This window comes from Hoplias malabaricus, chromosome 1 (genome assembly GCF_029633855.1).
Source record: "Hoplias malabaricus isolate fHopMal1 chromosome 1, fHopMal1.hap1, whole genome shotgun sequence".
In the NCBI taxonomy this organism is placed as follows: domain Eukaryota; kingdom Metazoa; phylum Chordata; class Actinopteri; order Characiformes; family Erythrinidae; genus Hoplias; species Hoplias malabaricus.
This window is the reverse complement of record NC_089800.1, coordinates 2362518-2375484: the sequence shown is the minus strand read 5'-3', so window position 1 is coordinate 2375484 and position 12967 is coordinate 2362518. Positions and strand designations below refer to the sequence as shown.

General features: G+C 40.3%; 1 protein-coding gene across 3 annotated transcripts; it reads right to left on the bottom strand.

Moving 5' to 3' along the window:
• Positions 1-7670: 7670 nt before the first annotated feature.
• On the bottom strand, positions 7671-12542 carry LOC136710483 (carcinoembryonic antigen-related cell adhesion molecule 1-like). 3 transcript variants are annotated; one of them, XM_066686020.1, is made up of 7 exons: positions 12446-12542; positions 10281-10640; positions 9705-9959; positions 9469-9583; positions 8724-8778; positions 8152-8282; positions 7671-7963 (listed from the first exon to the last, which is right to left on the bottom strand). In XM_066686020.1, exons 1-7 carry the CDS (start codon positions 12489-12491, stop codon positions 7888-7890), a joined length of 1038 nt encoding a protein of 345 aa, XP_066542117.1. In that variant the 5' UTR covers positions 12492-12542; the 3' UTR covers positions 7671-7887. The 3 variants fall into 3 exon arrangements, with proteins under 3 accessions (XP_066542117.1, XP_066542123.1, XP_066542134.1); XM_066686026.1 differs by having other exon boundaries at positions 9469-9559; XM_066686037.1 differs by having other exon boundaries at positions 9469-9556.
• Between the last annotated feature and the right edge of the window lie 425 nt (positions 12543-12967).

The window sequence follows — 12967 nt, the reverse complement described above, 5'->3', positions numbered from 1 at the left end:
GACACAGGTCGTAATATTTCAAAGTCTGATGAGAAACTGCGTTATCAACTGATAAACTGTATCAAAGCCGTCATTATTTGATTCTTCTCCTAAATGCATTGATTTTAATTGATGATATTTAGGACACTACCCGTTCCTGAAAGGTATAAACTAATAGAGCAGTAATAATTCATACCGGTCAGTGTGAGCAGGGTCAGTGCTGAAAGGTGCAGAGTTTTCATCTCTCTCTCCTCTGAAGAACCACACTAATGCAGCGTCTCTCTCTTTCTCTCTCTCTCTCTGTGTGTGTGTGTGTGTGTGTGTGTGTGTGTGTGTGTGTGTGTATGGGTGGTACATCAGTTCTTTCTGTAAGTACACTGAAGCTAAAAGAGCTGTTCGTGATAAAAGCCTGAAACTGGTGATAAAAGAAGAAGTTAGTGACCACAAATAGCAGAACTAACCTTCCCCATCTGACCACCACAGAAATGCTCTCATGAGATCTTTAGCTCACAGCAGAGGGATTATTATTTTATTATTTATATATAATATTTTATATTATTTTATAACATTTTATATTATTTATTTATAATATTATATATATATTCCCTCTATAATCAAACTACAATGGAACTATTTCAACCCCTATCCTTTTATATATCCACTGTTAGAGGAGCTAAACATCTCCCTGTTGATTTTACAAAATAAAATGTATTTAAAGGAACATTATGTAGTATTTTCACCTTAAAGCTACAGCTTCAAAATCATTGTGATGCTCCACTGAGCTGTAATAGGAGAACAGAGCCCCTGTCATTGCTACTCTGTGTTCACCACTGCAGAAAATGCACTATGTAACTTTTGGAATATGGTAGAAAAACAGCCCCACCCCTCCTTCCACATCCCTATTGATTTAATTCATTCCATCCATCCATCCATTATCTGTAAGCGCTTATCCAATTTAGGGTCGCGGGGGGTCCAGAGCCTACCTGGAATCACTGGGCGCAAGGCAGGAATACACCTGGAGGGGGCGCCAGTCCTTAACAGGGCAACACCTATTGATTTCAGAACAGTGCTATAAAAATGCATAACATAGGGGAATGACTACTAAATGGGTCATAAACTGAGTAAATGTTTTTGTCCATCGTCTGTATCTAGCTTTTACACTCTACACATTGCAATTTATACAAATACGTTTAGTCCCACCTTTTATAAATGACAACAACGATGGCCATGTTTAGGAAGACCAACATCACTCCAACAACAACCAGAGCAGTGAACCAGCTCCATGAACCTGCTGAAGAAGAAACACCAGAGCGACCTGCAGGTCATTTGTTTACAACAGGAGCTCATGAATTAAAGTAAACCTGCATTAGCCGTATTCCAGTGATACATAATTAGAAATTAACGTGATTTACTTTATTCTGAGCTGTTTGACCCACCTCCGATGTTCAGCTGGACTGGTTCTGATCGTACGGACTCGTCTGTCTTCAGAGCACAGGAATATCTCCCAGAATCCCCCACAGTCAGGTTACGGAGGTGAAGAATGGAGCCTGACTCAGGTAAACGCTCTCCGTTCTTAAACCAGACGAACTGTGGAGAGCTGGGAGTGCAGTTCACAGCACAGGTCAGATTCACAGAGTCTCCCTCCTTTAGAGTCCGGTCTCCAGAAGAACTGGACATCCACAGCTCCAGAGCTTTCAGAGAGTGGACAGGAGTCACATGAGGAAACAAAGGGTAAGAGTTCATTACCACATTACTGTAACATTTGGGTGTAATATCACAGAATAATTACTTAGTTGGCTTGGATACTGCCTAAATATTATATGGACACTGTGATTGGATGCTAGCAAATAATAGATTGTGATTGGTTTGGAACATAATTAATAAGGACCCCAGGGGGTAGAAAAAAAGATTAGCCATGTAGCACATTATATGCGGGGATTCGGGATCTGTAAAGAAATTGAGATTTAATAAAGAAGTTCGTAAGCCACACAAATGTATCCAGAAGTAGTTATTTACAACAACCAATGAAGAATGAAACATGGTGTTAGAAGTAAACGGAATACTGTCGCGCTGAACAGCAAAACAGACACAATGGATATCGCTGGAGTTCCCTCGCCGCGCATGGACTGGGAATGTAGCAATATGCTGGAAGCTTGGCGCAAGTTCAAGCAGCACGTGGAACTTATGTTCACGGGCCCACTCAAGGTGAAGAGTGAAGATGAAAGGTGCAGGTATCTCCTCTTGTGGATAGGCAAAAAGAAGGGATATCTACAACACATGGACGCTCGCTGACGAGGAAGCAAAGGTACTCGAAACCTATTACGTCCGTTTTGAAGCTCATGTCTCACCCAAAACGAACGCAATTTTTGCTCGCTACAAGTTTCACCAGAAGGCACAGGAAGCTAACGAGCCATTTGAGCAATTCCTGACCAAGTTGCGTTTAATTGTGAAACACTGTAACTATACAGACAGTGAAGAGATGGTGAGAGACTGAATATTGTTTGGAATACATTCGCCGAAAGTGAGAGAAAAGTTACTTAGTGTTGGCTCTGAACTTACTTTGGATAAAGCAATAGACATTGCAAGGTCTCACAAAATAGCACAGGCTCAGCTTAAAACTATAGCTGGAAGCTCAGGCACTTTCAGAGAGCAGCCCATGCACGCAGTCAGCCGGCAGGTATCAAGGCACACACCTCAATGTGGGCGCAGCTTAAAGGAAAAGCGACCGTCGGGTGCATATGGCATAAATAAAGAGCAAAAAAACCCTGCCAATGTGGTTTTTGTGGAAACAAATCACATAGAAGACAAGAACAGTGCCCCGCAAAAGGGAAACAGTGCTCAAAGTGTGGGAAATACAATCATTTTGCAAGGGTCTGCTGCACCCGCCACAAAAAGGCAGTGCATTTAGTGGGAGAACAAAAACAAGATGAGACAGTAATTGAAGAGCTGTTTATTGGCGTAGTCTCTCAGAAAAGTCACACTTCTCAAGGGGAGCAGGCGTTTGTATATGTGGGCATTGGCACACAAAGAAAGGAGGTAAAGTTCAAGCTTGATACCGGTGCTCAAGTCAATGTAATTCCCCTACAAGAATACTACAGCTTGGAACAAAAAACAAGTTTGATGCCAACATCTCTCAGATTGTCTGGCTATGGTGGAGAAACACTGGATGTTAAAGGTGTGTGTTGTCTACCGTGTAAGTATAAAGACAAAGAAATGTTTTTGGACTTTTATGTAGTAGAGACACATGCCCCTCCAGTTTTAGGCTTGAAAGCATGCTTAGACATGGACCTTATCAAGCTAGTCCTATCTGTGTCCAAACAAGTCAGTAAACAATCCTTCATGGACGAATATAAAGACGTTTTCACAGGAATAGGTCTTTTTCCTGGTGAATGCACAATTCATTTAAAGCCAGATGCGACTCTGGTAATATACCCACCAAGACGTATACCATTCTCCTTACGAAGCCGTTTGAGAGAAGAGCTACATTCAATGGAGAAACAAGGTATCATTGCCAGGGTAACAGAACCATCAGATTGGGTAAATGCTCTGGTGGTAGTTGAAAAACCCCGTACAGGGAAGCTTCGCATATGCCTTGACCCAAGAGATCTAAGTAAAGCCATCAAGCGACCTCATTATCCCTTACCTACACTTGATGATATCACATCTAGGCTATCTGGTGCTCATTTCTTCAGCGTTTTGGATGCTCGATCAGGGTACTGGGCAATCAAGCTGACTGAAGAATCGTCCAAATTGACCACGTTCAATACAGTATTTGGGCGCTACAGGTTTCCTCGCTTGCCTTCCGGCATAATTTCAGCACAGGGTGAGTTTCAGCGGAAGATCGATGAAACATTTGAAGGACTTGATGGGGTCACCGCAATTGTAGATGACATTTTAGTTTATGGCAAGACAAAGGATGAGCATGACGAGAACCTCAAGGCAGTACTACAACGTTCTCGTGAGCGAGGAATCAGGCTGAATCCAGAAAAATGCATAATTGGAACCAATGAAGTGAGTTACTTCGGACATCTCCTAACTGGTGTTGGTATAAAACCGGATCCTGCAAAAGTTGCTGCGGTCAAAGACATGAAGCCCCCGAACGACAAGACAGAGCTTCAGGCAGTTCTGGAGAAGGTAAACTACCTGGCAAAATTTGCTCCCAATTTATCATCCATTAATGCCCCTCTGCGACAGCTGTTGAAGGAGTCCAATGAGTTTACCTGGGAAACGCAGCATGATGAGGCATTCCAGCAGATGAAAGATCTTGTAACGACGGAACCAGGTCCGGTTTTGGCCTATTTTGATCCACAAAAAGAACTTAGGCTCCAGGTGGATGCGTCACAAAGTGGCCTTGGTGCTGTTCTACTGCAAGAGGGCAGGCCTATAGCATATGCATCCAAATCTTTCACAGTGAGTGAAAGCAACTACGCACAGATTGAAAAAGAGCTGTACGCCATCTTATTCGGCTGCAAACGTTACCATGCATATGTATATGGTCAGCATACTGTAGCAGAAAGTGATCATAAGCCCCTCGAGTCAATCATGAAAAAACCCCTTGCTGCAGCACCCCGAAGGTTACAAAGGATGATTCTCCAGCTTAAGAGATACAGCCTCACAATCATACACAGACCGGGTAAGGAAATACCTGTTGCAGGCACACTGTCCAGAAAGGCAATACCGTGTCATGATAAGAGTCTTTGTGAAGGCATGGATGTACAAGTGCACATGTTGTATGACAACTTACCTGTCTGTAGCACACAGCTTGGCAGAATCAAGGCAGAAACAGAGAATGATGCACAGCTCTCTGTTTTGAAAACAACCATAAAGGATGGGTGGCCAGCAGAGAGAAAGAGATGCCCGCAGAATGTGACTGCGTTCTGGAACCACCAGGATAAAATGTCTGAGGTAAAAGCAATCATTTTCAAAGGTGAGAAGATCGTCATTCCTCATTCTCTCAGAACTGAGATGTTATTCAGAATTCATGCAGGACACATGGGAATAGGAAAATGCAAACAAAGAGCTTGTGATATCATGTTCTGACCTCGAATGTGCAGGGAGATAGAAAACCTGGTTGGGAAATGCCCAATCTGTCTTGAACATCGTCCCTCAAATGCTAAGGAGCCCATGATTAGCCACAAGGTACCTGATAGACCTTGGCAAGTAGTGGCCACAGATTTGTTCATGTGGAACAATGAAGACTACCTAATCGCTGTTGACTATTACAGCAGGTATTTTGAGCTAGAAAAGCTCAGCTCCACTACATCTCCAGCAATTGTCCTTGAGCTCAAACTATATTTGCAAGGCATGGCATTCCGGATACAGTCATATCCGACAATGGACCCCAGTACAGTTCCAAAGAGTTACTAGGTTTTGCTAGGGCTTGGGAGTTCACTCACATAACAACTAGCCCACACTACCCACAAAGCAATGGCCTAGCAGAGAAGTTTGTGCAAATTGCAAAATCACTGTTGGAGAAAGCAAAAGTGGATCAAAGAGACCCATATCTAAGTCTTTTAGAATACCGCAATGCTCCTGTGGACAATTTCAAATCCCCAGCGCAGTTGCTGATGAGTCGACGTCTGCACTCTATTCTTCCAAATACGGACAAGTAGCTTCAGCCAAAAGTTGTTACCCGCTGCAATGTACTGGAAAAGGGAGCAGAGAGATGTTACCACCAAAAGAGATACTACAACAGATCAGCAAAGCCATTGTAACCATTACAGTCAGGTGAAATCATAAGAATCCAAGAGCATGGCAGATGGAAACCAGCTGTTTCTAAGCCCAGCAGATACTTTTCGTTCCTACCACGTCCATACAGCTGAAGGTTCAGTATATCGTCGGAATCGTCGTCACCTACTCAGCACAAAAGAATCACACTTGAATGAAAGCCCCACTTGTGATGTTGCTGAATCAGCTAATGATACCCAGGGTACTGACCTTACACTAAGTCACCCAGAGCAAGTATGTGAAACGGACACACCACTCTTATCGTACTAGATCAGGACGTCAAGTCAAGCCCAGGGTTATTCTGGATCTATAATTTGTAGAAGGGTGTAGGCGGATCGCTGCCCTTAGGTTTGAAAACCACTGTAATGTTCTTGTTCTACGTTATCAGTGAATAATTGTCCAGTGCACATATGTATTAAGTCCCAAGGGTTTTTTTTTTTTTAAAACGGAAGTTGTAACATTTGGGTGTATTATCACAGAATAATTACTTAGTTGGCTTGGATACTGCCTAAATATTATATGGACACTGTGATTGGATGCTAGCAAATAATAGATTGTGATTGGTTTAGAACATAATTAATAAGAACCCCAGGGGGTAGAAAAAAAGATTAGCCATGTAGCACATTATATGCGGGGATTCGGGATCTGTAAAGAAATTGAGATTTAATAAAGAAGTTCGTAAGCCACACAAAGGTATCCACAAGTTGTTATTTACAACAACCAATGAAGAACGAAACAATTACAATATTCTGTCTTTCACACACACAAGCTCCAGCAGCACTGCTGTCTGATCCACTCCAAACACCAGAACACACACTAACACACCACCTGATGGCAGTGCTGCACTGAGAATGATCCACCACCCAACTCTTACCTGCTCTGTGGGGGTCACAGATGAACTACAGTCTGTAACTGCATAGCTAGAGTGACCGGTGTGGTCAGTGTAACATGGACCAGTTTACAGCTGTTTACATTTCTCTGGCTCTGGAGCTCCAGCTTATTATTTCAGATCAGAATGATCCACAGTAAAGAACAGGGTTCAGTTTCTGCTCTGAGAAGTTTCACTGCAGTTCGCTCCAATATAAAATATAGATAATATGTGGTTGAAAGATATGAATGTTCCTAATGGTTCTTGTTGAATGCTGCACTGACATTAATAAAAAGCCTTTACATTATGTGGAGACCCTTTAAAATGGTATTAATGCTTTAGTAGACTTACACATTTGGTTCTTGCGGTTTTACATTGAATTTCGAGCATTTTGTTGCTTTAGGCTTGGTTTGTATCTCCTTAAAAATGATCCCACTGAAATAACATCATTTTAACGGGACTGTAGTGTTATTAGAGAAGATAAATTCGCAGTTTTATACTATTTTACTCCTCTGTGCTTGAGTTTTTGTGAATACAGCAGCTGCGTTGTCGTCTGGCTGTTGCCATGTTAACCTCTGCTTGGCTAGAGTAAAAAAAAAATACGTTTAACTTCATTTAAGCTGATTTTTGGACGTTACGTAAAACATGTTGCTTTTACATTAGCACAGAAAACTTCTCCACTTATATAACACATTTGGAAATGTTTTTGGAGTTTACATAAGGGTCAAAGGTCAAAGTCTACACGTATCTTGTGGTACCCTGACAGAAAAAAACCCCCAAAATATAATAATTTATCATATTTAAAAATTCCTATTTTTTTAAATTACTAACCTTCTTTGTAGATTGTAAGTAAAGTACAGAAATTACACAATGAATGTAGCTAATGTTAGCAAAGTTTATGTCGGTGTTTTAGTTACGCTAGGCTAATCTTGCTAATCCTTATCAGGTCAACTGATAACATTGTTCTGCATTTTTATTTTCCATTTTGTTGCTATGGCATAGCAGAAAAAAGAGATTTCTGTAAAAACAAACAAACAAATCAAAACTGTTTAGCCATGTGTAGACTGTTTATTGATATAATGTAGCTACATGTTCATCAAAAATGCACAAACATCTGACATAAATAGTTTAATTGTGAAAAAAAAAATCATATACCTCATAGCAAAGGAAGATATATGTTCCTACAAAAATGTAATGTTGAGGTTTAGATTTAGTTGGTATCCTTAAGCATAATGGTTGTAATATATTATATATTATATTAATATCTCATTGCCCTTGTTTCTACAGAAGTTCTAAAGTGAGACATTCCGTTTCTATTGAATGGGTTTGGTGGCAATGTCACTATAGATAACTGAATCTTCCACTCCTTGCTGGACTGTGTGGGACGTACTGTAATCACAAAAAAGTTATAGTAAGCAAAAACCGCATGAACATGTTATTTGTGTGCATTGTTTTATATAGAAATTGACCTAGATTATGTACAGAGAAAATGTAAACAGAGAGAATGTAAACAACATTTGATCAATCAAATTTGTTCTGTGTTCAGAATGTTTTGTCTATATTATATATGTGCTTACCGTTTTTTACGTTTTTGTGTAATGTTAACAGTGGCATAAGTCACGTCTGTCTCCTGCGGCAGGGTTTCAGTCGCTGGAGAAGCTTGGTTAGGCAGGTGTTGAGTTTGTTCACCACGTGTACTTTCTTCAGTCTGCAAAATCATCAAACAAGTCTGATCACAAGTGTGAATTCATCACAGATAGACCATAGATATAATGCCTATGGTCATTTTAATTCAGTTATTTGCAAATGAAACAATGGGGGCAGGGGTGGATTATGGCACATTTTATTTCTTATTTCAAACAGAAATACCCAGAGCACTGGTTTTAATGCTCACTCAATCACTCACATAAGTGATTTACCAAAAGTGCCATACAATAATTTTGTGCCCATAACACAGCATGATTGTTTCCCAAAAAATATTAAACTCAGCAAATAACTAAATATCATCCATTAAAATGTATATGAACTGAGTTGTTTCTCTAAAGTTTCTCAACAGGCTGAATGTGTTTTAATTTCACTTCACCTCAGCAGCTACAAAAGAACACAAGAACACAGAGTCTGAATTTAAAACTGCTTATTTAAGTCAAACCTGGTTTATCTTGCTACTTCCTCTATTGAGTTCTTCTTGAGCATTTGACGTCTTTCTGTTAGAGGCAAAATAGTTTATGATCAAATAGTCAGCAATAAAAAAGCAGTTCCTAAAAATCTATTTTTATCACAGGAATCTCTGTTTAAAAAAGCAAAGCTCTGTCATTCACTGAAATAAGAGCAATTTCAACCCCTACCCTTTTATATATCCACTGTTAGAGGAGCTAAACATCTCCCTGTTGATTTTACAAAATAAAATATATTTAAAGGAACATTATGTAGTATTTTCACCTTAAAGCTACAGCTTCAAAATCATTGTGATGCTCCACTGAGCTGTAATAAGAGAACAGAGTCCCTGTCTTTGTTACTCCGTGTTCAACACTGCAGAAAATACACTATGTAAATTTTGGAATATGGTAGAAAACCAGCCCCACCCTCCCTTCCACATCCCTATTGATTTCATTCATTCATTCATTCATTATCTGTAAGCGCTTATCCAATTCAGGGTCAGGGTGGGTCCGGAGTCTACACGGAATCATTGGGCGCAAGGCAGGAATACACCTGGAGGGGGCGCCAGTCCTTCACAGGGCGACACCTATTGATTTCAGTACAGTGCTATAAAAATGCATTACATAGGGGAATGACTACTAAATGGGTCATAAACTGAGTAAATGTTTTTGTCCACCGTCCGTATCTAGCTTTTACACTCTACACATTGCAATTTATACGAATACGTTTAGTCCCACCTTTTATAAATGACAACAACGATGGCCATGTTTAGAAAGACCAACATCACTCCAACAACGACCAGAACAGTGAACCAGCTCCATGAACCTGCTGAAGAAGAAACACCAGAGCGACCTGCAGGTCATTTGGTTAAAACAGAAGCTCATGAATTAAAGTAAACCTGCATTAGCCGTATTCCAGTGATACATAATTAGAAATTAACATGATTTACTTTATTCTGAGCTGTTTGACCCACCTCCGATGTTCAGCTGGACTGGTTCTGATCGTACGGACTCGTCTGGCTTCAGAGCACAAGAATAATTCCCAGAATCCCCCACAGTCAGAGTAAGGAGGTGAAGAATGGAGCCTGACTCATGTAAACACTCTCCGTTCTTAAACCAGACGAACTGTGGAGAGCTGGGAGTGCAGTTCACAGCACAGGTCAGATTCACAGAGTCTCCCTCCTTTAGAGTCCGGTCTCCAGAAGAACTGGACATCCACAGCTCCAGAGCTTTCAGAGAGTGGACAGGAGTCACATGAGGAAACGAAGGGTAAGAGTTCATTACCACATTACAGTATTCTGTCTTTCACACACACACTGCCTGGCCACTTTATCAGAAACCCCTCTCTTGTATTTACAGATACGTTTATAGTACAGTAATAACACTGAAGAAGTCAGAAAGTGACCAGTGGTGAATGGGTGTCTGTTAAACAGGTGGTCATCAGTCAAAGTGTGTGTTTTTGATAAAGTGGGCACTGAGTGGAAGCACAAGGCAGGGATTAAAAAAAAGTCATGAACAATTTGGAGCTTTATTTTGATTTTAATAATTACCTGATACTTCAAGAGTCGCTCCAGGGGCACCTGTCCATTTACCTTTACTGATATCAGTTATAAATCTGAAGCTATACTCTCCAGAATTATTGACCTGTACATTTCTGATTAATAAAGTACAGTTGGATTTTTTGTCTCCAACAAACTCAAAGCCTCCTGAAGCGGTAGAAGAGTCACTGTCATAAACGTACGGTGGGTATTTACAGTTGTTTTGAGGATATAAGCACCAGAGAACTCTCTGTACCTCATGTACTGGACCAGGATAGGAATAAGTACAGGAGATACTGACACTGGAGCCTCTCACAGCACAGATCGGCTCAGAGTAATTCACCCTCCATTCACTGGAGTCTGAGAAAACACCTGGAGAAGAATCAGAGAGGAGAGGAGGGTGAAGATTAACAGAAGTTTAAATGTAATCAGAGATTTAGTTCTTGTGCTGATAGATGGTGAGGAAAGCCATACTGCTGTTGTTCTACTAAGAAAATAAACTATTTAAAAATCTAAAACAAGAAGCAGAGGTAACTACAATTTTTTAAAATAATAAATTAAAATAGTATTAGTGTCACTAATAAATAGTGTCACTGTCACATAACTCAATGAGCCTGAGGCTGTGGGTTCGAGTCCTCCGGGTGACTGTCTGGGAGGAGTGTGGTGTGTTCTCCCTGTGTCTGCATGGGTTTCCTCCGGGTGACTGTCTGTGAGGAGTGTGGTGTGTTCTCCCTGTGTCTGCATGGGTTTCCTCCGGGTGACTGTCTGTGAGGAGTGTGGTGTGTTCTCCCTGTGTCTGCGTGGGTTTCCTCCGGGTGACTGTCTGTGAGGAGTGTGGTGTGTTCTCCCTGTGTCTGCGTGGGTTTCCTCCGGGTGACTGTCTGTGAGGAGTGTGGTGTGTTCTCCCTGTGTCTGCATGGGTTTCCTCCGGGTGACTGTCTGTGAGGAGTGTGGTGTGTTCTCCCTGTGTCTGCATGGGTTTCCTCCCATGCTCCAAAAACACACGTTGGTAGGTGGATTGGCGACTCAAATGTGTCCATAGGTGTGAATGTGTGAGTATGTGTCGCCCTGTGAAGGACTGGCGCCCCCTCCAGGGTGTGTTAGCACTTGTGATTCCAGGTAGGCTCTGGACTCACCGCAAATATGTTTATCTGTTTATAGCAGAGTGACAAATATGTTTTTCTGAATCATTAAGCTCTAAAATCAAAAGCTGAATCTAACATTAATGAAATTACACATTAATTCAACACTATCACATCAAACAAAGCTGTAAAACAACATCACACCACACACAGCAACAAGGATTATAATAGGAAGCATATATTTTACAGAATAAAGAACTGAAAATGAATGGAGGTGATGAGGCTGAAGAGAAACTAGAATCCTTCTCTCCCTGATGTTCTGCAGCAGAAGGAAATGTAAAACCATCTGAAAATACTCAGGAAATAAGAGGTCCATCAGTGTTTCACTGAAGGAAATGAAACTAACAGCGTGAGGCTCATTACTCAACACTTACACCAAAACCAGTGAAATCTACCGCATTATTTTTAGGCTACACTCATGTGAAACGGAGGCCTGGCGCTGTTTAAATGGTTAAAAGATTTCTTTACACAAGAGTCTCTAAATAAACAGCCACAGTGTTTTTGTTTTAACAGACACTTCTCCATTTTACTCGAGGTGTTTTTCTGAAAGGAGACTTTTACACAAGTCTTTATTGATGTTTATATTAAATATTTAAAAATATTAAATTAGAAATGTTTTAAAATGAATAATTATATAGATTTTGTGTATTATCTTTGAATCACAGCAGCAATAATTCACACCGCTCAGTGTGGACTTTACACTTTTACTCCAGTGGTCTTTTGGTGAAGTGTATGGAAGCAAATCTGTCTCATCAGACTCAGATGAGAGTTAAATTTCTTCATCTTCAGGACATCAATAGTCTGTTATATTGTGTCTTCAATGAACCTTTCAGATTTTTGAGACATAGGTCGTAATATTTCAAAGTCTGATGAGACAGATTTGCTTCCATAAAACTGCGTTATCAACTGATAAACTGTATCAAAGCCGTCATTATTTGATTCTTCCACTAAATACATTGATTTTAATTGATGATCTTTAGGACACTCTACCCGTTCCTGAAAGGTATAAACTAATAGAGCAGTAATAATTCATACCGGTCAGTGTGAGCAGGGTCAGTGCTGAAAGGTGCAGAGTTTTCATCTCTCTCTCCTCTGAAGAACCAGACTAATGCAGCGTCTCTCTCTCTCTTTCTCTCTCTCTCTCTGTGTGTGTGTATGTGTGTGTGTGTGTGTGTGTATGGGTGGTACATCAGTTCTTTCTGTAAGTACACTGAAGCTAAAAGAGCTGCTCATGATAAAAACCTGAAACTGGTGCTAAAAGAAGAAGCTATTGACCACAAATAGCAGAACTAACCTTCCCCATCTGACCACCACAGAAATGCTCTCATGAGATTTTGAATATTCGCTATGACCTCAAATAATGTTTTCTTCTTTAGCTCACAGCAGAGGGATTATAATTTTATTGTTTTTATTTATATATAATATTTTATATTATTTTATAATATTGTATATTGTTTATTTATAATATTAAATATTAATAATTATATATATAACATATATATATATAAACCGGATTCCAATAAAGTTGGGACACTAAACAAATTGTGAATAAAAACT

What these genes read in the sequence shown, in the direction of transcription:
- LOC136710483 (XM_066686020.1), bottom strand. Translation starts at nt 12,491, where the DNA reads ATGAAAACTCTGCACCTTTCAGCACTGACCCTGCTCACACTGACCG. An exon ending in AGTCCAGCTGAACATCGGAG is followed by an intron (nt 9,584 to 9,704) that starts GTGGGTCAAACA and finishes AATGACCTGCAG; the next exon opens with GTCGCTCTGGTGTTTCTTCT. An exon ending in ACACAAAAACGTAAAAAACG is followed by an intron (nt 7,964 to 8,151) that starts GTAAGCACATAT and finishes TTGTGATTACAG; the next exon opens with TACGTCCCACACAGTCCAGC.